The 24,276-nt window shown below is 39.6% G+C and overlaps 1 protein-coding gene across 2 annotated transcripts in view; it reads right to left on the bottom strand.

Annotated features, from left to right (window-relative positions):
* dync1h1 (dynein, cytoplasmic 1, heavy chain 1) overlaps positions 1-24,276 on the bottom strand; it is an 83,940-nt gene that overhangs the window by 49,547 nt on the left and 10,117 nt on the right. For both annotated transcript variants that reach the window (XM_078234134.1, XM_078234135.1), the window contains exons 6-35: positions 23,819-24,090; positions 23,469-23,696; positions 21,989-23,065; positions 21,496-21,675; positions 21,235-21,384; positions 19,802-19,948; positions 19,224-19,364; positions 18,961-19,137; positions 18,654-18,764; positions 18,437-18,556; positions 16,610-16,849; positions 16,075-16,230; positions 15,423-15,536; positions 14,335-14,445; positions 14,030-14,239; positions 12,847-12,993; positions 12,239-12,405; positions 11,975-12,148; positions 9,409-9,574; positions 9,082-9,270; positions 8,664-8,855; positions 8,012-8,294; positions 6,450-6,550; positions 5,787-5,946; positions 3,203-3,446; positions 2,874-3,057; positions 2,233-2,445; positions 1,879-2,117; positions 1,252-1,408; positions 924-1,151 (exon numbers count right to left, since the gene is read on the bottom strand). In XM_078234134.1, the coding sequence (XP_078090260.1) occupies positions 924-1,151; positions 1,252-1,408; positions 1,879-2,117; positions 2,233-2,445; positions 2,874-3,057; positions 3,203-3,446; positions 5,787-5,946; positions 6,450-6,550; positions 8,012-8,294; positions 8,664-8,855; positions 9,082-9,270; positions 9,409-9,574; positions 11,975-12,148; positions 12,239-12,405; positions 12,847-12,993; positions 14,030-14,239; positions 14,335-14,445; positions 15,423-15,536; positions 16,075-16,230; positions 16,610-16,849; positions 18,437-18,556; positions 18,654-18,764; positions 18,961-19,137; positions 19,224-19,364; positions 19,802-19,948; positions 21,235-21,384; positions 21,496-21,675; positions 21,989-23,065; positions 23,469-23,696; positions 23,819-24,090 (6,278 nt within the window). The remainder of the gene's footprint in view (positions 1-923; positions 1,152-1,251; positions 1,409-1,878; positions 2,118-2,232; positions 2,446-2,873; positions 3,058-3,202; positions 3,447-5,786; positions 5,947-6,449; positions 6,551-8,011; positions 8,295-8,663; positions 8,856-9,081; positions 9,271-9,408; positions 9,575-11,974; positions 12,149-12,238; positions 12,406-12,846; positions 12,994-14,029; positions 14,240-14,334; positions 14,446-15,422; positions 15,537-16,074; positions 16,231-16,609; positions 16,850-18,436; positions 18,557-18,653; positions 18,765-18,960; positions 19,138-19,223; positions 19,365-19,801; positions 19,949-21,234; positions 21,385-21,495; positions 21,676-21,988; positions 23,066-23,468; positions 23,697-23,818; positions 24,091-24,276) is intronic.

Genomic DNA, 24,276 nt, shown 5'->3' with positions numbered 1-24,276 from the left:
CAGATTAGCCATGTTCTTATTGAATGGCGAGTAGGCTTGATGAACTAAATGGCCTATTCCTCCCCTCATTTCTTATGATCTTATGAGACTGTGTAGTATATAGAAATATTGGTGTCCCAAGTCTGTGCGTGTGTCTGGAGTGGGTGGGGGCGCATTAGCAACAAGTGATACTTAGAATGGCGTAGTCATTTGCAGGACATGGAGCTTTAAATGTTATTGACTGCATCAGTAGGCCTGTTGCTCACATTTGTGCTGTTCCTTAATTTCTGAACTGACAGCGTTTCCCTCTGTCAGATATCCTGAAATGAAAAACATTCCAACACTTTGGAAGTGAACAATGCACCTTTGATCTCTAATATTTGTAGACGTAAAAGCATGATCTATTTGAGCCCATTAACAACTACAAAACTCACTATGGCGCTATTTCAGGACATCAAAATTATGTAAGAGCTAATATTAAAGAAAATGTTTGCGGTTAAAATTTATGACCAAGATGATTGAGAGTTTGGAAACTCATTTAAATCGAGCAATTAAAGCTGGGTTGTTCAACATTTGGTCTGTGGGCCAGAATCCAGCTCCACATAATTGAAATGTGGCCCCTCGCATGAAAAAGTTGAACACCCTGGCTTAAAAAGTTCTCAAAGTAGTTCATGCATAAAAAGTGCAAAGCAGATTTGCAAGAGATCGACCGGTGGGGAAACACAGTATGAGTTTTCTATTATTCAATAGGGGGAAGATACAGCACCAGTTACCTTTCATTTCAATATACAGCTTCCCTAGTTATCCAAATCGTCTGGCTCAAAAAGATTCAGCCTCTGCCAAACCAATTCAGGATGCAAATATAAGAGTGATCTTCCTGTTCTGGAAGCAAATTACATAAACTTTCTTGCGCAGAAAATTCACCAATAAACTGGACTGGGTACCTGAAGCATCGGAGAAGCAGCTTCTTGTTCCTCATCCTCTTTGCCCTTGCGTCTACGCTGGGCCTCATCCTCTCCCTCATCCAGAGGAATGCTACGTAGTCTAGCCAAGAAGTTATTGAATATCATATCAGTGCTGAGAACATCCTCACTGAACCATACCATTCCACATCTGGATACAGTGGCCAGCGTAGCATATTTCAAGTCTTGGACCTCAAACATAATTCGTACCTGTTAAAAACAAAATTTTAAGCAGGCATATTTTTTACGACTTGTCACTTTCTTTTGGAAGAGCATAAATTCTGTATCTGTCCTTTGCAAAAACTCTTACATTTGGAGGAAGGCTGAGACGCTCTCCATTGGGCAGAGTAAGCAGTTTGTTATCATCTAGAACGGAATTCAAATTTTCTACCCATTCAGGATCCACATCACCATCAAAGATAATCCACTGGCGTTTCTGCAGTTCACCTCGTACATTATCAATAATCCTAAGAATGATAGCATTTACATAGTTAACAACCTTCATGTATATTTGTTTTTACACTAAGCACATTTAATACTGATTTTAACCAAATAAAAAATTCAGGCTTCCAACGGAGGGGTGAGCAAGTTTATCCAGACTGTAGCTGAGCCATATTGACCACATCTGGGAGGGCCCCCCTCCCCACCCGAGTTAGTTGATTGCAACTTAATACCCACAAATTAGGAAAGAAATTAACAGAAAAACTAGGCTAATCCTTGATGGAAGCATGAACATTTGGTTAAGATCAAGCTTGGCTACCACATCACTGCTGTTGAATAGCCTACTGGCATTCAATGTGGAGTCTCAATTGTGAAAAATGGCTCATTGGGCAAAGTAGAGGATAGCTAACACCTTGGAATTAAATAGGGGATTCAACATCTTCAGGAAGAGGGGGGAGAAAAATTGGTGAGAAAACAAAATTTCCATTCAACTTACTTTCTAAGAACATGTGTGAACAATCCATCAGTCCATTCTCTAGTGTTTGGGTCTAACGTTCCATATAAATGGTCCTTGCTGATAGCTTTTGGATCAATGATGTGAGCAACTCCTTCTATCCCCTCAAGCCGTTCAAGGGCCTTTAATAAAACACGCCAGGCCATACTTTTTCCACTGCCAGATGGTCCCACCATCATCAAACCATGGTTTATCTGAGAGATCTGATATAGCTGAAGCACCTGATGTGGAACATATTAAAGTTAGTTTGCAGTTAAACAGCCAAAGAATATACAAATACAATATACAATGCTGGACAAAGCATAAAATCTACAAAGATGGAAATTCAGAACTCACCTTTTCAACCCACATTCCACCAACATCTTCACCATCACCATAGGTAAGGTACATTTCCAAACAAACCTTCTTCAATTCCTCACGCAATTTAGTCATTGCTCCTCGATGGTACTGTACTCCAGGGAATACATCAGACAAAAGGCTAAAGAGCAATGGGATATCTTCTGCAACCAGTTTGGGAACCATTGTCTCACAGACACTTTGGATCAGAATCTGTAGAGATGGATCAATTCATGACTCGAATTATTCAATACAAAAATGATTCCACAAGTTTTAACAAAATCTAACGTTAAGGTTTGGTTGATGTAGAGGTCAGAAATGCTTATTTTTAAGATGCGTTCCACTGCACATTCTGAATGGAGAATGAGAGAGTACATACGAGTACAATAACCAAAGTTCAAGATATTCAAGAAACACATCCAGTTAATTTAATCTATCTTAGCATCACAAACATTTTACATTTATTTCTCAATATTTTGTTGGTGACATGGGCTTAAATAAAAACAAATTCTAAGATTGAAACAGCAATGGTTAGGGCAGGATAGCAATGAAATATATTTTAGTCTTATGCTACATGTATTTTTCTTTCACATGCTTAAGTGACATAGAATTTTCAGACAGTGTTGTGTTGAACAACTAACCTCTTGTTCAGGCAAGTTCTCTGCAATTTCTGCCTCATCAACATCTTCACCACGTTCTCCTTTCTCTTTCTTTATCTTCTGAATCCTCTCCCGCTTCACATTACCTGCACTTACTAGCACGCTCTTCAGGGCTCGCAGGCCAAAATCATAGTGGCTCTGAGATGACAGCTGCTCATCACAAAGCCTTTAAAAAACAATTTTGAACAAATTCAATGTACACCAGTTGTGTAACTAGAACATTTAATAAAACATGAAAGGTTTATAATTTCTCTCAATTATGCCACAAAAAACTCAAAGTGAACCAGTCAAGTTTAAGTTGAGATTCTTACTTGAAGAATGGAACAATCTTGTTTGCAAGGGTTTCAGCTGTACGGAACCCTTGTGAATACAACATAACCTGCGCAATGAGTTGGCGATCAGGTTTCGTCATGGCCAGACTACGGAAGAGTTTCTTCAAGTTATCTGGTAGGTTGGAGCGACCAGCGTAGCCTGGATTCATAGTAATGAAAATAGCCATATCTGCCCTGACTTTTACTTGTTTGTTCAGCAGTTCACATGTGATTGTAGGAGAATCTGAAAGAAAATTGGCAAAGCTGAAATTGCAAATTCAATGCTTCACGTAAGAGTAGCAGGCTGGTCAGCATCTCAATCCTGTGTTTCATCATTCCATTAGATCATGTCTGAACTATTCCACAATTCTCCTGCTCATCTTCCAATTACAACTTAAATAATTCAGAAAATGTCAAGAGATGGACAAAAGCAGAGGCTAAAATTACTTCATATTTAATTAAATGGTGATGGATTAAAAGAACATTCCACTGAAACAATTTAAAGTAATAATTAATAAATTGTATTGAAAACTGTACATTCATTAAATGGACGAGGAAAGGAGTAATCCGATTCATAATTTATATTTCTGATCTTTAAGAAACTGGTTTGGAATATTTTTGTATCGAGTGTGTAAAAACAGATTGTATTTCAATTTTTAAGGTAAATTCAGGTTATAAATGTTATTTAATAGTTTAGAAATTCATCTCTAGGCATGGCAGAATGATAACCAGGGGAGCACCTAAGCAGACCAATGTGGAAGTTTTCATAAGGTTAGTGCAGGCTTCAATTCCAATATTAAAATTATTTCAGAAGGATCCATGACATTATGTAAAAAATTTAAGTTACTTTCACCCGACCACATCCATCGGATAAGATGGTAGCCGAATGCTAAAAACCTTCTATATGGTGAACTGGCTTTGAGGGCATGGCCTCTTGGGCATGATACCTCTCTACAAGGGCTTTTGCAAGCACAATATGTAGGATATTGACACTGTCGATGGGGACAGTCACCGATGGCTGGTGACCTCTGGAGCTGACTGTTTGGGAGGGCACTGGAAGAGGCTAGCAGAAACCAAAAGCTCAGCTGGCCGAGAAAAGAGGGGTCAATGAATTGTGCACCTTCTTAGCCCACTTTCTTCCTCTGCAGCAAATGCCGCAGAGACTGCCATGCTAGAGTGGGCCTCGAGCCACAACAGGCAATGGCCAACCACCATGTAACAAATCATCTTACAAGGTGACTGCCACCAGCTCCCACGTACATAATATACACAAGCTACTAGACTATTTTTATTGGGTAGAAAATAGCCAGTTACAAAATTGCTACCCCTCCACTCAACCAAACATCCCCTCTAACTTAATCGGTGTTCCTCTCCCAAAGTCCACAAATGTGTCATCCCCAACTCTATCCAACCTCCTGTCCAAAACACTATTATCTAGCTTTGGCTATCGCATAAGTCTTGGATAAAAAGGTACTAACTGTGGCTGCAACGTATTACATTTTTCCTTCACTTCTGTACAACTGTCAACATGATCAACCATGCCTTTCCACTTCACCGTTCTGGGGCAAATCTACAGCAACAGTTGCACCTTCTGACCTGGCCTGTATTCACTTTCAAATCCTGTAAAGTCCTATTCCTTACTCTCACGATCCTTACTCATCCACGGGCTCTCTTTTCAATTTCTGGAGACACATGACCAGCTTCCATGTGGAAACAAAAAGACCCAGGTCTAACCCTCCAACACAGCCTACATCTTATGATCACTGGTTGACAGCTGGTCCAAAAATCAAGCACTGGGTGTGTCAAATTGCCTTCAAACAGTGGGATGGTTGTGGGCTAATTGTTTTCAGTCCTTGACCTAATGTCATTTCCTTCCTGGTCTTTGACTCAGGCTGAATCCGTTCCAGGCTGATTCTGATTGTGCAAAATATTGGTACCCTGCTGAATCGACAACTGAGCTTCAAACCCCATATTCTCATTGTGATTTCCATCTCCTTTATTTTCAGCCCACAGCTGCTGAGGCCCATACCTATACTTTTGGCATATTTAGACTCAATTTTACAGAGGTCCTCCCATTGTCCTTCTACTTAAGCAGGTCATAACTCAAGCTTGTCAAATGTATTCTGTCCTGCATTGAATTTCACTTGTTCATTATTCTCACTGAAGTATACTGGTTCCCTGTCTCAACACAATGCAAAATGATCTTCCAACCACTGCCTTGCCCCATCTCAACAAGCTCCTACCAGTTTAGATTTTGTCCTTCACCCACAATCCCCTAACAATGGATTTAGTTTTTTCCCCTTCTCTGTAAATCACCTTAGAATTTTAAAAAAACATATAAACACAAGTGGTCGCTGTTGGTCTGCGCCATTCTCAGTTTTGCTGCTTTTATAAAAAAATAGAAGTCCATAGATACAGAATCAATTGAAGGTCACATACTTCAATGCAGAATACTTAGGCTAATAGCAAACATGCCAGCTGAAAAACGAAGTAGCTAGGTTGCTGCACTGTAGAAAAGCTATAAACTTCCAATATCTAGAAAGATCAGAACAGCACAAATCAAATACTGAACAATGTTACCTACTTCGATCACGGCTGGGATTAGAGTGCTCACGGAGTGCTTCCTGGATGCACTGTATTTGCTGGGATACAGCCGACAGCATGCGCTCTTCAAGGCGATTGAATTCATCAAAACAACCCCAGGCTCCCACCTGACAGAGACCCACAAATATACGACCCATGGCCTAATTTAAGGAAAAATCAATTAGGTGAGAAAAACCTCTAAAAAGTACTGAAAGCATTTTAGAAATTTTATGTAAAGCATCCAAAAATTTAGAGGCAAGAGAGATCAGTAATAAGGCACAAATTTTAAATTACTTTACCATTTTGCTCAGTAATATAAATAAATTAATTGGAGGGGTTACATTGGTTTAAACTTTCCCACATCAGGTCCTCCTTTCATAGTTAATACTAAATACCATAACAAGTAGCCTATCCAAGGTACAATTCATGTCACTACTGCTCAATAGAGTCTAAGAGTTGCACAGTGCAGAAGAGGCCCTTCAGCCCATCGAGTCTGCAACACCAATAACTACCATTAAAGTCGGGCTAATCCCATTTTCCAGCACTTGTCCCATTGTCCTTTATATATAGGTAAAATTCTATTAAACTGGAAAAGTATTCCTGTTTTGCACAAGTTTAATCAAACACATTTGATAGATTGGCACCACAGTACTAAAATCAGCACCTGGAAATCAAAGGTCTCATCACAGTTAAAGACCAGAACAAAACGTCCAAGCTGGTGTCCGAGTGCCTTGACAGATTCTGTTTTTCCAGTGCCAGCGGGACCTAATATGGAACAAAAGAATTAAACATGAAACACACAAACCACTGCGGTAAGCGCGTTGCTAGAAAATGAAATGTCACTTCACTAACAGATGCTGCTTTTAAAATAACCAACTAAATGCTTTGAAGTGTGCTTTTTCTTATGATCCATTTGAAATATCTGAGCAAGAGGAACTCAGTTGGAAAAGACAAAAATGTTAGTGTGGTCAATGTTAAGGTGTTTTTATTGGCCAATTTTAATTCCTTCCTTTTGTCCTGATATTGACCCTGGCTGAGAAATTGTGCTATGGAGGATCAGTAGGAGCGAGCAGAGGTGGCATTTCTCATGTCAGCCTATTTAAATGTGGAGAGCAATACAATTAAGCTTGACTGTCTCCATCAGATGTTCATAGATGCAAACTATGAATCTGTTTTATGATAGGATCATAGAATCCCTGGTGCAGACGGTGGCCATTCAGCCCATCGAGCCTGCACCAACAACAATCCCACCCAGACCCTACCCCCGTAACCTCACATATTTACCCTTCTAAGCCCCCTGACACTAAGGGGCATTTTAGCGTGGCCAACCTAACCCGCACATCTTTGGACTATGGAGGAAACCGGTGCACCTTGGAGGAAACCCCCGCAGACACAGGGAGAACATGCAAACACCGCACAGAGAGAGTGATCCAAGCTGGGAATCGAACCGGGGCCCTGGCACTGAGGCAGCAGCGCTAACCACTGTGCCAACCCAACATCAGATTTAGGAGGCGGCCATTTGGCTCATCAAGCCTGCTCCACCATTCAATAAAATCATGGCTGTGGTCTCAACTCCACTTTTCTATCTGTCCCCCAAAACCTTTGACTCCATTGTCTATCAAAAATCTGTCCAACTCTACCTTGAATAAACTCAATGACCCAGCCTCCACTGTTCTGAGAAACAGAATTCCACAGAAAATATTCTCCTAATTTCTTCTCAAGGCTGATTCTTAAACCCTGTTCCCCAATCCTAGCCTCCCCCATGAGTGGAAACATCCACCTGGTATCTACCGTCAGGTCCCCTCAGGATCTTAATGGGCGGCACGGTGGCACAGTGTTTAGCACTACTGCCTCACAGCACCAGGGACCTGGGTTTGATTCCCAGCTTGGGTCACTATCTTTATGGAATTTGCACGTTCTCCTCGTGTCTGTGCGGGTTTCCTCCAGGTGCTCCAGTTTCCTCCCAGTCTGAAAGACGTGCTGGTTAGATGCATTGACCTGAACAGGTGTCAGCGTGTGGCGACTAGGGGAATTTCACAGTAACCTCATTGCAGTGTTAATGTAAGCCTTACTTGTGACTAATAAGCTTAAAAAAATTTTATGTCTCAAGATATGCTTATCATACCTTATCTAATGATGTCTAGAGGTCAATGGGAAAGGTCATTTAATTTTCTTTAGTGTGGCTAAGCCAAAAGTATAATATTTAAGCTGTTGACCACCACCTACCAAATGGAGATCCTCCAAGACGAGCTTCCAAAGCCTGCGTCATAGTCAAGTAACAACGGTCTGTGAGAGGTGTCTGTACAAGTTTATCTTGGACACCAAGGTACTCAAAACCATAGTTAAACTTGGCATTAGCCATTTGTATGGATAGCTGCTGTAACACATCAGTTTGCTTGGGATCAAAGTAGAATCGCATTTGACTGAGCCAGTCAAAAGATTTAGGCTGATCTACTTTGTTCTTGATCAGCGTTCTGGTTACATCTCTCTGATGTACTAATTCAGTGATCTGTAACAAAATATATTGAATTATTAGAAGTGCTAGAAAGTTAAAATTTTATCCAGTACATTTTTGTGCAACGTGGCCAGGTAACTCTGGAGAATCCTCCACTAATCTCTTGACATAGCAAAACTAAAAGTCTTAGAAAATCTATTCAGTATATGCCATCTTCTAGAAGATATTGGAGTCAACTATTATGTATTTGCAAGTTAAACATTAAATATCCAAAATAAATGTTAATCGGATTTTGAAAAACTGCATCAAATGGAGAAAAATATTAAGGACACATTGAGAATGTGTGTCAAGTAGATCACTATTTAATAGAACTGTTCACAGCACTGCTAATTTTTCCTGCAGGGATACAGGACATTCACTCACCAGATGCTCAAGTTTCCTCCTGCGAAGTGCTGGTTGCTCCATCAATACAGAATCTGCTAACACAGTCAAAGTAGCTTCTACATTGACCAGGACTGGGGCAAGTGGGGACTGACCACCACTAGAACCATTATTCAGGGCATTTTCCACATTTTCAGACCATGATATCTGAGCTGAAAGGACAACAAGCTGGGCCTACATTTAGAGATAAATTAAGAAAATCTAGTTAGACATTAGTGTTATATCTTGTGGTGTATTACAGCATGGACAAAGCAAAGCCTTCAGTGTTCTAGTTTTAGAAGCATTTGCCAAGATTTAAGTGCATCATAAGGAAAATAAATAAACATGCTGAAAAGGTTTTTAGAAATGGTATATTGCTACTTTACTGTATATTAGTCATTCTTTACTTCTGCATACATACTTGGTATTTATCAATCCAGGAAATGTAGTCTGCAGAGTCAACTGAAGTGCCTTGGCCAAAGATTCCAACTTCAGTGACTGACTCAGCCAACAACTTAGCCAGGGTAACCCTCATTTCCTTCTCCACCAAGGTTAACCACTCATTAATTTTAGGATGCTCAGTGATTGAAACGGGAGTCTTGAAAAGCACCTGTCAGAAAAATTATTTATCTCCTCAATGTTACTTTGAAAGATTAAATGCATTTAAAACTTTCTCCCATATTTAAAATCAACATACTCGTGAACTTCAGTAAAGCAAAATACATTTTAAATAAACACTTAAAAATACCTCTTCGCCCTCACGCGATGCAATTCCCAAGACAACTGTAGCATCTTCATTAAGAATGATGCTAGAAACACCTGCAAACATCTTCTTAAAGTGTTTCTGCAGCTTAGCCACATTCTTACTGTTGCCAATAATTTCCAGCAAGTCCTCATCACCAACAAAATAGAACCTGAAAATCAGTACAAATATATACCATATTCATTGGTAAAGAACATAAGGCCATAAGGAACAAGAATACATCATTCAGCTTGAGCCTGTTCTGCCATTCTGTAAGATCATGGGTTGAATTGCTACATCAACTCCACTTTCCTGCCCTATTCTCTATCCCTTTGTGGGCAGCACGGTAGTACAATGGTTAGCACTGCTGCCTCAGTGCCAGGGACCTGGGTTCACTTCCCGGATTGGGTCACTATCTGTGTGGAGCTTGCACATTCTCCCCTTGTCTGCGTGGGTTTCCTCCGGGTGCTCTGGTTTTCTCCCACAGTCCAAAGACGTGCAGGTTAGGTGGACTGGCCATGCTAAATTCTCCATGTGTACCTGAACAGGCACTGGAATGTGGCGACTAGGGAATTTTCACAGTAACTTCATTGCAGTGTAAGCCTGTGACTAATAAACAAACTTAACTTATTCCTTTACTGCCCAATCATCGATTGAACTTGGTTTTAAATATACTCCCATCCAACTTCCTTTTGATTCTCTTCCTTATTAAACAGCAATACAAACCCTGCCTTGTACCTCTAAGCATATATCATCCTCTTTGACCCCAATAGGGGCCACCCAACTACTTACTATTTACATGTTGGTAAATGATTTCTGGGTTTCCTTTCATATTAACTACCATTCTATTCTTATATGGAGGAGCAGAGGGATCTAGGTGTATGTGTGCATAGATCCCTGAAAGTTGGGAATCAAGTAGATAAGGTTGTTAAGAAGGCATATGGTGTCTTGGCGTTTATTGGTAGGGGGATTGAATTTAGGAGTCGTAGCGTTATGTTGCAACTGTACACAACTCTGGTGCGGCCGCACTTGGAGTACTGTGTGCAGTTCTGGTCCCCACATTACAGGAAGGATGTGGAGGCTTTGGAGAGGGTGCAGAGGAGGTTTACCAGGATGTTGCCTGGTATGGAGGGGAGATCCTATGAGGAGAGGCTGAGGGATTTGGGATTGTTTTCGCTGGAAAGGCGGCGGCTAAGAGGGGATCTTATTGAAACATATAAGATGATTAGAGGTTTAGATAGGGTGGATAGTGATAGCCTTTTTCCTCTGATGGAGAAATCCAGCACGAGGGGGCATGGCTTTAAATTGAGGGGGGGTAGTTATAGAACCGATGTCAGGGGTAGGTTCTTTACCCAGAGGGTGGTGAGGGATTGGAATGCCCTGCCAGCATCAGTTGTAAATGCGCCTAGTTTGGGGGCGTTTAAGAGATCCGTAGATAGGTTCATGGACGAAAAGAAATTGGTTTAGGTTGGAGGGTCACAGTTTTTTTTTAACTGGTCGGTGCAACATCGTGGGCCGAAGGGCCTGTTCTGCGCTGTAATGTTCTATGTTCTATGTTCTATATTCTGTGGTTGTATTTTCTTCTTCATATTCCCTTCCAACTTATTGCATTTGGCCTGTTTCTCACATAATTCATTCTGTATGCCTCTCTCACCTTCTGTTTTTTTTTGTTTCAACATATTCTCTATTTTCTTTGTCATCCAAGTAGCCCTCGTTTTGGTTCTCTTAGCTTTAATCCTAGTTGAAATGGTATTCGAAACATCTCTTTAAAGATCACTCATGGCTGTCAATCTGTGGCTCCATTTTACTCAGGCTAGATCCTTTCTCATCCCATTGAAATAATTTTTTACATTGTTCCTTGCTCTTCTCCATTACTAATCTAAACCTTATGATAGGATCACTCTTAGCCAAGTATTCCCCCAGAACACGTAGTCCAATTAGGGAGGAGGTATTATTGGATCTGAGGAATGACGGGGGATAAGAAAATACTGGTCAAGGAAGTGCTCCTGAACACTTCTTAAATATCTCCCACTCAGCCTTTAGATTAGGGCCATTAAAGTTCATCAATACTTTATAATTTTTGCACATCTGTTTTCGCTGTAGATTTACTTTTTTACCTCTTTCACTATGTGGAGGCCTACTGAATATCCCCAGTCGTGTGATCACCTCTCCCCCCTCATGCCTCAACTTCAACCAAGTGGATTCTGTATTTCTCCATCAAGTGGCCATCCTCCTTCCAAAACTACAATTCCCCCTTTATGAACATATTGCTTCCTTCAACATTAAGTGCTCAGTTCTTATTGTTAAGTCAAACTATTTCCATTACTGCCCTACATCATATTCCCAAACAGCTACTTTTGCTTGTTGCTCACCAACCTCATTCACCACATTTGTTAATTTACATACATGCATTGCAAACCTGTCTTTGTATTTAACATAGTTCTTCTTTGTCTGCTCAATTCTAATCAAGTACTACTTCCTTCTCCAGGATGCTAGCCTTTTCCCTGTGCAATTTCTTTTTCCAATGCAATGCACTGTGTTTTTCAAAAAACAAATTAATTCAATTCTCTACCGAGGGAAGGATGATCGCTCTCTCTCCAGATATTCTCCCAAAGCCTTCTGTATCTTGCCCAACAGATCTGCCAACCGTTCCAATGACCGCTGCACTCCTGGGATATTCAAAACATCCATGACGAGGGGAGACTTGGTCACTTTCTTCATTAGTGCTAGGAACTCTGTGCTGATGCTGTTTAATAACAATACAATCAGAACATGCACTTCAATTTAATAATTTTGAAATAACTGTTTAGCTTTAAATGTTAATATATTCAGGTACCTCTGGAATCTCTGAGTTTCCACAGGTAGCAAATGCTTAATGTCTGCACTTCCTGTAAAGATGCCTTCAAGATAGACCCAGCGACGCTGGACATCAATCCATACATCAAAGAGTGCCATTATACGATTTAGCTTATCTTCCCAGCTCAAGGCATCCTCTTCAAAGACCTACAGAAATGTTACAATTAGCACAGAAAATTATGTTGATTAGGCTTTTATCAAAATCTATAGTCTGCTTACTACACAAGCTGCTTGGGAAAACCATCATTGCTGAACTCTACAAATATTTTGAACGGAGCAGAAATTCTTAAATGACTTAAAACAAGAAGTAACTAAAATCTCACTGCATCAAAAATGACTACAAAGACACGCAGCAGATACCTTGTAATTTGGTAATGCCTAATGCAAGGTGAGCGAAAGCATGAAGGAATAGAAATTAAAATGCAAAATTATAAAAATATGAACACAAAAGCTGGAAATGTAACAATTGTAAAACATATGGTGGAAGGATGATTAACTACAATTCAGAAAGGATTTCATCTCAATAGGAAAAAAGGCAAAGCATAAAGCAACAGAATGGTAAAAAAAAACACTCCCATAAATACTTACTTTGTAGTAGGGGGACAGCTTCATGGCAGATACACTGTTGATGTGCTCTTTCACCCTGTTGAACAGATCGTCCCAACCACGAATCAACCTACACTTGTTTTGATAATTCACCAGGTCCAACTCATAGGAGTTCCACATTTCTCTAATCTGTAACAAGTTTTAGATCAAGATCAATTGCACATAATTAAGCTCAGTGATCAGTATTTCAGGTGGCAGAAAAGAATACCATTGGAATTTATCCCTGATGGTTACTGGGACAATACTTGGACTAAATGCACTGAATTACAAACAGGCTACTGGAAATTTGCATTGTTTATCACATCATCATCCATGGACAAGTGTATAGTATTTAAATCTGTATTTGAACATGGGTCAAAATTTGCTGGGACAACTAGAAGAATGAGACGTTTGAAGCTGCACCACATGTATACTGAGAAGACTTGACATACGGAATCAGAGACACTAACACATCAGCACTAGTCCTAAGAAAATGAGAGGCCATTGATCTACTCAAACTCAAGAAAAAGGCAAATCAAATTTGAAAATTACCTTTCATGGCCAGTGAAAGCTATTTATTTCCTTTATTCTTTGATAGGATTGCTAGCATTTGTTGCCCACCCCTAATTGCCTTCAATAGAGTGGCTTCAGTGTGCATTGCAGTGGGAAGCCAAGAATCAACCGCAGTGCTATGTCGAGTCACGTCGGCCAGATCAGTTACGGATGACAGGTTTCCTTTCCTGGAGGCTGTAAAATCTATAAGGCCCCCCAGCCTGATTCTTAAATCCAAGTCCACCCAAAAAGAAAATGGACAAAAACCACAAGTGCCTAACTTTGCAACCTGAACATTCATCTGAGGGAACCCTGCAATTACCCAAATGTCAATGTCAACTGTTTGAACTCAACTAAGCTACAGTTCAAGGGGGGGAAAAGACTCCTTTCTTTACAGGACCTTTAATGCCTGCTCTCCTATAATGAGCCAGACATACGAACTACAAATTATTATTTTGGTTTACAAAGTATAATATTCTCTTTAGCTGCATCATTATATGTGGAGGCATGAGTGATGTAGCTGGGTGAGTTCCTGAATAAGTAATCCTATTTTCCAGTATAAATCATACTGTTCATGTGAAGTAATGGTAAGGGTACAAGGATTTCAGTTCTCTCAATCCTGTCTGTAACAAACCTGTTTCAAGAATTCTTCTAAAGCCATTTCACCCTGGGCCACAAGTAGCACATCCTTAACAATAGCTTCATTTTTTTGCAAGTCAACATCCCATATCTGACCCAGGGTTAATTCAGACACCACCCAGTTAACATGGAGTCGTTTCATCAGCTGCTTCCAGTGGCGGTCCTTCAGGGCCTCAGACTTTAGCTCAATCACCAACATGTTAATCTACGGAAAAAAAGGTTTAAAATTAGCATTTTATCGTTTGGTCACACATATGAACAAAATGCTTTCCTATACTAAATTTAAATTAAAGGACATACCTTCATGTAGCCCTTCAGAAGTCTCTGGACAAACTCGTACGAAGCGTACTGGCGTAGACGAGCTGGGAAATTTTTTAGTTGGTTAAGCAATCCATCCAAATTCTGACGAAGCTGTTTTATATGTTAAGCAGAAATAAGTCAATGCAAGGTATCAATTACCTATAAAACACATTAGCACTGTATCAAATGTGACTGCAGGGATTTCAACCACCAAATTTCACAGAAACAGAAGGTAACATTCAGAGCTCTGTATTTAAACATCATGTTTGCAAAGAGAAAGAGTCTGGGAGAATACGTGGAACATCTGGTAGCAAGTCTAGGTGAAAGAGGAACAATTTTCAAATCAGCACCTGGAAATAACAAGGATATTGGATTCCCAATGCTACTGATAAATCACTTTCTAATAAGAATTAGATATTTTATGATCAGAAATATGTTTTTATATAAAAAAGACATTGATCAGACTACAGGATACTAGGATTATTGATTTCAAGTGTCTGATTGATCCATGCACGATTAAATGCCATTTTGGGATTTTCACTAGTTTGCAGGGAGAGTTCTGCAACTACACATTATTCTGTGGAAATCAGTGGCTTTTTTGAAACGCGTGTCTGGCTTTCATCCATTTTTAAAGTCAAGGCCACATCAAGATATCTGTTGCTGGAGGCTTAACTGTTAAATATCTATGGAGTGTGCTAAGTATCTGTACTGGGGACTAATCTGGGCTCTGGGGTGGGCCTAAGGCCTGGCATGACTAAACTATGGCTCACTAGTAGGTTTCTGTGGTCAGCCAGTGAACCAAGATAGAGAACATTAGCCAACCAGCAATTAGGGTGTAAGGACGGGTTTCCACCTACATGTTTAGAAAATCTCCACAGAACATTTAGTTCAGTGTATGGACATCTTACTCTCCTGCCCCTTTGCCGCTCCCCCTCAATCGCTGTCTCTTATTGAATGCTAAGCCGAATATTTATGTTTTCCAATCAAACAACAACATAAGACAGAAGAAAACTAGAAGCTGTCTGCCCACATTTAGGCATTGTAATTTTAGAGAAAAACCTCAAACACGAGTAAATGTATTTTCATACTTTGCGTGGCTGAACTGAAACCCATGGTTGTTCTTTCAATTGGTCAATTTGTTCCCAGACTTTGGATAGCTCAGACCAAACTCCTTTGAGATCCTGCAGTTCTTCCAATGCAATCTGGTAAAAGGGGAGATAAATGATAAGTTTGAGAGCTGTAGTTAAGAGACATCATTTGCCGAGAATGATATTCAGGTTGGTATACGTAACAGGGCAATAATATTTTCCATGCACAGGCTAGCTCGCTTTTTGCCTTTCGGAAAGGACATGTACCTTCTATTTGATTTTGTATAAAATAGAGCAGATATTCTGGTAAGATAACAGCTTGTCTAAAATAGGCAGATTCTGGAGACTAAAACAGAAGGACACGGCTTAGCCAAGCATTCAAGGTTAGACCTTTAAATTAGTCATGTTGACACAGGTGATTCCCTGCCCATCTCATTTTAGATACATTTTTGATATCCCCAACACATGCAAACCTCGGAAACTGAAGCACCCATCAGAGCCAAGCTCTTCCTATATCATTGGTTCCCTTCCCTCCACCCAGAATCTAGACAGCGCTGAGTTCCAAAAGGACAAAATCTATTTCATTACTTGCTGCCAGAAATAATTGCATAGCAGCATCAAATCTCATCTTCAAAGTTATTGGAATACATACCTGTACTCGTTCTTCACTCCCACTGAGCAATCCAGTATCTGTAAGCTCCAAAGCCTCTTTGGCTTTTGCACATTTTTCACGATCATCTTTTAGACGACCAAATTTCCCTTCGTAGATGGTGAGTGCTTGCAGAGCATCCTCTGGTCGAAGGTTCCCCTAATAGCCAGTTTAATTTTTATAATTAACATACATATTCAAAGCACCTTTAATTTTGTAACAGCACAAAATGCTTCACATTGAAAAAAATTTTAATCACACACTTGTAAACAATATTACATTTTGTTCTCTCTAGCTCCAAACATTTTAGATGCAAAAGAACTTGTTTACTGACTAAATGAACTTGCGTCATTTCATGATTTTATCAACTATAATAGACAAAACCTTGACTCAAGTTAAAGTTAATGGGCATCATGTATTCAAAAGAACATTTCTACAAATAAACTGCAACTGACATTTGATGCAAACATTAAACATGCAGCATTTGGTAGAAAGCAGCAAAATTTCTAAAAGATTTGAAATATGAACAATTACTTACAGCTACAGGCTTTGTTTTCTCCCATTCACCCAAAAGATCAGTAGTACGGCTTTCCACAGCACGATCCTCCTGAACAATCTTCATTTGTAGGTTAGCCACCTGTTGCTGGATAGCACTGTCCTTCCTACGCATGATGTCATTGAAAGCACCCCATTCTCCCTCAATGTTATCAATGTAAAGCCACGATGGAGGAAATTGGAATCGCTGTTTTTCCAACAAACGTTGGCCATTGCGATAAAGCTACAGGTGGAAGAATGGTCAATTAACTTTCTACAAACTTATCTAAATTGCATCGAATCTGACACTCAAGAATAGCCATACAAGATTAGTCATTTAGTGCTCCAACTGTCATCTACTCAAAACTGAAAGCAGACTGAAAAATGTTAATATAACCAAAAGCGTAAAGACTAGATATGGAGCAAACCTTCCTGCAGCAAAACAAAATGAAAACTAATATTAAATTTCAAAGTTCATGCATCACAGTTTTGCCACAGCTGGTGCAATAAGGTTGCCAGCATTTTTGTATTACTGTGCAGTCGTTTCAATTTTTTCCCCAATCCTGATAAATCTCTACAGAGTTAACTAAGGCATGGGGGTGCCAGCATTGGTGTTAGCATTCTGAAGTGGAATCTGGAAAGGTTACTTAGGAGGAGGAAAACCAAAATTGAGATTTTTACTTCTAATTGCTACCTTGCGATCAAGGAGTATTTATGCAGATATCAGCTGAAAACAGAGACTGGGTTCAAAAGTAAAATTACATGGCTAAATAGCCCAGCTTTAAATTTATGATTCTTCCTCTGGATGCAACCAACAGAGGAACAGTAAATCTGCATCTACCCTATAGGCTTCAATATTTTAAAACCTTGATTAGATTGTCCCTAAACTATATAAACCCCGCCCCCCCCCCCGGGAATATAGAGTAAGTTTGTGCATCCTACCTTCATAACTTAACCTTAGACAGGTCCTTTGGCCCATGCTGACCAAAAAGCTCATCTAAGCTAACCCCATTTGCCTGCATTTGGTCCATATCCCTCTAAACCTTTCACACCCATGTAATTGTCCAATGGAGCCAGGCCTTCAGGTAACAATTTTAAAAAGTACCCATTACATGTTAAAATGCTTCAAAATAATTAATGCAGGAACCCTCCAAGCAATAGGTGGCACCGAGTTATATCCATCGCAGTTGACCAGGTTCTCACATTCAGTATTGCTAAACCCTTCATTGTGACAACTGCCACTCTGCATCCATCCCTGCAACCACAAACCTCGCCATTCCCCCTGACATGCAACTCAGTGGCAGCTTTGCTGCTCTGTCCTGAATGTACCACTTATCGTAGTGGCTTTGTTCATGCGCTTGCTACCGCCATTAATTTCCTTTGCCCCTCCATTTCACCAATTCCCAGCACTAAACGGGGACAATCCGTTTTAGCACAATGGTGTTTGCACCTAACAATTCTTGGAACAAGCTTCTCTTCCCCGGTTTAGTTCTCTATCCAGCACTAAACAAGGACATAATTTTAACCCTTTAAAAATAACTTACCAGCTCTAAACAGTGTGCTGGAAATATGGCAGGGACCTAAAAACCCCAGCTATGGACCCGTTTGTCCCAATCCAAGTCCATTATGCTCCATGTCACCACCATTTTCTAGCACTATATTTTGAATCTGCCAGATCATATACCCAAATGAAAGAAAAGAAAGCTTGAAGGAAACAAAATCAAGCAAACTAAAAGGGAACAAAGATATAACCAACAAAGAGGCCACATTTGAATTATTTGGGCAATCATTTGCAATGATTAAAATCTAGGTAAAGAATGCTAACACTTACATCTACTTGTTTCTCAAACTGTTTGATCTTTCGTTTCAATGACTGCACATAAGTTATGAAGGTCACAGCATCTGAAGTACTTGCTGTATCTACTGAGTGTTGCTCCAATTCTTGACGAGACTGGATTTAAAAATAAGTCATCATTTAGAGACAAGAGATCAACATAGAATTCAATTATATAAATGCTTTGCACATTACCCCAAAGACTACATCGTACCTTGGAAATTTGGGAATGGAACTCCTGCATATTCTGACCAAGCATCTGTCCAAATTTGCTGAGAACCTCCTTATGCCAAGAATCATACTTCAGATTCACCTTCGATTGCACCTTGAAGAAAACAGCAAGTTTACAGTACAGTTCTAGATATACAGATAAGCCAAAAGTCTCAAATACAGATACAGCAGTCTCACTAAAATACTCCAAATCTGATTTACACCCTTGTGAAAGGTCAGCCCAATAAACAGGCAAATTAAAACTTTTAAACCAACGAAGGGGAAATGTCCAAACTACTCTTTACTCTTACCTTTCCATAATCAATGACAACAGGCCCAAATTCTTTTCTCGTTTCTGCATTGTCAAAAGTTCCTCTCGCCTTTCTGATTTGGACAAGCAGGGCTTGCCATTTGTTCAGATCATCTTCCAAACGGTTATAGATATTTTCAGGTTGCATATCCCACAAACACTGGTACTGAAGCCAAACCTACAAGAAAAAGTAGCACACATAAAAAGATTTGTTTAACAGAATAAGACCAGAGGCTCAATACAAGCAATCTTAAAAATGCTTACCTTGACATATTTTTCAACTTCTCTGACAATTCCCATAACAGCTTCATGAGCTTCTTCCAAAGCAGTTGGCCCATCTGGCATTCTTGTTAGTGCATTACGGTAGAATTTCTCCTCTTCAGACAGTTCATACTGAAAACCAACCTAATTGGGAGCAGAGAAAAGAGATCAAAACATCCTATAGAATTTCAAGTCATAGTTGTTAACCACTACAATTTTCTATCAAGTTAAATTGGGGTCAAAGTTAGGTTTTTCATATTTCAAACCCAGTAGTGAAAGAACAGGAAAACTTTATATTCAACATACCAGCTATAAGCTTCAAAATTACACCAATTGAAGTATAATCCTCAAACATTTTTGCATCCTTTACAAGAGAGGTTATTAGCTAGTACTTTCCTAATTTTGTCTAAAAGTTGTATGGAAAACCATACCATTAAAAATAAATCATGTCCCTCATTGATTTTGTAAAGTTGGGCAGTAGGTGTATATTATGCCAACCACGGTCCCATGATATCCAGTTATTATTGATCACTGCCTTATATAAACCACAAAATAGTAAGAAAACAATTGCCTTTGCTCACCTGATATCGTTGACTCTGTATTCTAGGAAGTGTTAGGATTATCATCTTCCAGCTGAACAGCTCTTGGTATAACTTGTATCTGCAGTCTTCAATTGGTGGGTGCAAGTAAATGACCTGATTTGTGATGTGAAGCTCATGTACTATATTCTAGAAGTGAGGGGGAGAAAAGTGTTTTCAAAGAGTCTTGGAGCAAATTTATATTTTCATGCAGTCTATTTATTCTAATCCATAGGAACAGGTTGGACAACATTCACAAAGTGGAGGAAACGTTAGAAAAGGTTTCACATAACTTCCTTATTTTTGTACTCTATATGTTTACTTTTAAAGCTAAAGATCACAGATGCCATTGTAAAACAGCCTTCTCAACTTGCCCTGCTGCTTGTTCATGCCCAGGTCTCTGCAATGCAGCAACCCCTTAAACTGTGTACCATTTAGTTTATGTTGCCTCCCTTCAGTCTTCCCATCAAAGTAAATCACTTTACATTTCTCTGCATTAAACTTCATCTTTTACCTGTCTGCCATTTCAGTAGTCTGTCTACATTGCAGTCTGCCTTCCACCCACTGACACTGTCTACACTTCCCATTACATTGAAAAAGTAGCCAGCATAATTAAGAACCCGATACATCCCGGACATACTCCCTTCCACCTTGTTCCGTTGGGAAAAAGATACAAACGTCTGAGGACGCGTACCAACTGACTCAAGAACAGCTTCTTCCCTGCTGCCATCAGATTTTTCAATAGACCTACAGCGCATTAAATTGATCTTTCTCTACACCCTAGCTATGATTGTAACACTACATTCTGCACTCTCTCCTTTCCTTCTCTATGTACGGTGTGCTTTGTTTAGTGCGCCAGAAACAATACTTTTCACTGTATACCAATACATTCTACTGTATTCAGTGTGACAATAATAAATCAAATTTTTCTGAAGTCTATCAATTGTTTATTACATTTCCAAGTTTCTTGTCATCTGCAAATGTTGAAATTATGTCTGATATACCCATGTCCAGGTCATTGTGGTCCCAGCACCAACACCTGGGGGACACCACTACATGCTTTCCTCCAGTCAGAGGTTACAACTCACCATTACTCTCTGCTTTCTGTGCCTTAGCCCGTTTCGTATCCAAACTTTTCTACTAATCTCTTCAACTTTGCTCACAATTCTACGACCAAAACACCGTTTCAAACTTCAGAGTCAAACTGCACAAACCTCAACTACCACCTCAATTACTTCAAGGACTTAAAGATAATCAAACATAAATGGCCTTTACAAAAATCATACCGGAGTGGCAATTAATTCATTTTTAATAAAAAAAGCTTTAAAACGAATGCTACTGGGAATTTAACCCATATAGCCAGTGAGGTGACAGTATTTTCATTATTTAAATCAGCTCAAATCCATGCTTTGAATAAAAAAGTAGAAAAGTCTTACTCTGATCTTTGGATCGCCTCCTGGTTTATGGCTGGTTTGTGGAGCATCTGTATCCATATCAACATCAGCTTTGTCATCTGCCTGTCCAAACAAAACCTGGGTCCACGCTTTCAATCCAGCCTGTAAACGAACTCCCAAGATCCTTTCAATCTACAAGAACAGTTCAGTTAGTGAATTCTCAACCCAAATAATCTTTTCTCCCTTTACAAACAAGTTCTATAGACATCTTCAAACACCATTTCCAGTTATGACAAATCTTACCTCAATATCCAGCTTATTGACCCAAATTGGCAAATTGGAATACGAATGGAGGTTCAAGTCATCAACTGCTTTCTGAACACGGTTCAGGATTTCAGAAAATACTTTCTGGTCATATACGCAGGTTTCCAATGAACGAACTTCAAGGTCTATTTTCTCTTCAATAATTAGCAGATCATCCACCTGAAAGATTTATATTGATAGCCTATGTTACTGCATTCATGCAGTGGAATTGCTTTTCTGCAGTAGATTTCTCACTTTTTAGATAATTTTATGTATCTGTTGATTCCAAGCTCTGAACAGACCTCGTCAAAATTCCACACAAATGTTTGCAGAAATAGACATTTAAAATCAAAAAGTATTAAAAAACTGATTAACTGTATTCATCAATACTTAGAACTATCCCTCTCTCCCAACCACACCCCCATCATCATGCTCACAAACCAACTGAATTACAGTCATCTACAAAGAGCAAATAAAATTAGAATGGACAAACCTTTTCCTGGAAGCTGAAAACACTCTCTGCCAAACGCTGTACATAAGGATCTAATTTGTAGGATTCCCAGACCAACGCAATTCCTTCAGCTATCAATCCCTGAACCTCTCTCTTCAGACCAGCGACCAACAAAGATATTGAAATTCGCTCTTCTACCTTTTCACATGTTCTTTCATAGGTGCGAACGCTTTCAATCAGTGAGATAGCAAATGGATAGAGCTGGTTAGCTTGGTGAGCTTTATTGACAATTGCAAGTGGAACACGGAACCCAAGCCATTTAAGATTGCGAACTTCTTTGGAAAGTGTAATAATCTCAGGCAGAAAGTTCACTTTCAACTTCAGAACATTGCCACTGCGACCGCGAGCACGTGTGCTTTCTATTGTGAAGATACGACCAGACACTCCAAGGTTACGCTGTTGGACCTTTCTTGCCCAATCATCAAAAATCTCTTGCGTGTTAAGCTTCATACGAAAACTGTCACCATCTTGTTTGAGCTTCTGTCCTTCTACATGATTTTCCCAACCCTTACCAAGAACATCCTCTACACGTTTCATGTAGGCTGTGAGTTGTCGATCAATCTGTTTTGCCCAAATGATAGACCCAGAAACAGGAGGCAAGTCACGGACATGGCTCATCTTACAAGCTTGGCTTTGTGGATACTGCACTTTGAACTTATCATGCAAGGCTTCAATATCATCCTTCACACGTTGGATTAGCTGTGTTTGGTATTCACGAATAGCACCTCGAATGTGAGGACGAACAAAGAGAGCATTAAACCTGGAAAATATTCTGAACATTTCGTTGGCATTTTTTGCAGTGCCAAGCTGATCTCTAAGACGGGCTGTAATACGTGTTTCAACTCTGTCAATTCTCTCATCATAGCGTTTCAGTGCTGCTTCCCAAGCTTCAGTTCCTTCTTTGGAAACATCCAACCCATCAACTTCCTTGACGTTTTCATAAGCAAGATTCACTTCTTCAATGGCATTTGCATCAGCTGCATCAAAGAGAACTTCGGCTACTTTCATGTCCTGGGGTTCAGGGCCTTCCCCCTGCGACTGCTGGGCAACTGCAGTCACCTATAAAATTTGAAAAACAAACATAAACAACTCCTAAAGTGTGGCAAATAAATGTTAAAAGCAAATTTCTTGATGTCTCAAATAGCAAGATGTTGAAGATAGACTTCACATAAATGGGATAAATATGGTCCAAAAGTTGGCAAAGCAAATAACTTCCTTTGGAACCCTTCAATTATGCAAGACCAGTACTAATGTCACCGACTCCCAACATAGAGCTTATCTTGGGGGTTTTTGCCGGACAGATTTGCATGTTAAACTGGAGTGCCATTTGCCCTGGCATTGACCTCAATTATAAGTATTAAAATGTGAATTAAAGTTTGTGCTCAGTGAATTAAAGAGTTATTCACTGTATAACACAATTATGAGCTTCATCAGGCTAGACCTCCTGTACATCAAAAGTTACCTGGGGTCTAAGAACTCGGACAATAACAGCCCTCAGTTGTTCGTGCTGCCTCCTAAATTTTCTCATTTGGTCAAGACGAGCTTGAAGCCTGCGATGAGCAGGGTTGATACGCCAAACCATCTTAAGATTTTCTTCCCGCTTTCGTTTAACTATGTCTCTGAGCAAAACTTGAAGCTTCTCATACTCGTCGTCCCATGTCTGGAACACTTCAAAACACGCCACCATCACCTGAAAAACAGTTCCGTACAAAGTTCAATACTAACACAGATTATATACACAAGCTTACAGAAACTGCCATAAAAGCTGTTCAAGTTTGAAATGAATTGAAAACTATATAAATTTCAACTTACCTTTTCAAATTCTTCATAAGCAACATGCATCAATTTTCGTGTTCCCAAGACTTTAAGCAACTGGGAGCTCAGGTCTCTTGAAATTGCTTCCACCAGTCTCAATGCTCTCTGAATAGGATATTTTGTGTTTCTGATTTTTCGCAAGTGAGTGAAGATTGCAACTAGTGCCTGCCTGATTTTATCCAATTCAGTTGCAGACAATAAATCATTAAGCGGGAAATCCTTCATCAGGGGATTATAGTCATTTACTGTTTCCAATGCCTGTTTAAGTCCTATTATTTTAGGAAAAAATATCTAAAGTCAAACACAAATTATATTCATATGGAAACATGCTCCAAGATAAAGAATGACATTTAATAACTAGCAACCCAACCTTCTCAATAATTTGATATTGACCAGCTCACGGTACTCCAGATGTGTTCTAACCAGACTTTGGCATAACTGAAGCATGACTTCTA

This window comes from Mustelus asterias, chromosome 18, assembly GCF_964213995.1.
Source record: "Mustelus asterias chromosome 18, sMusAst1.hap1.1, whole genome shotgun sequence".
Classification (NCBI taxonomy): Eukaryota; Metazoa; Chordata; class Chondrichthyes; order Carcharhiniformes; family Triakidae; genus Mustelus; species Mustelus asterias.
This window is presented reverse-complemented; position numbering and strand designations above follow the sequence as displayed.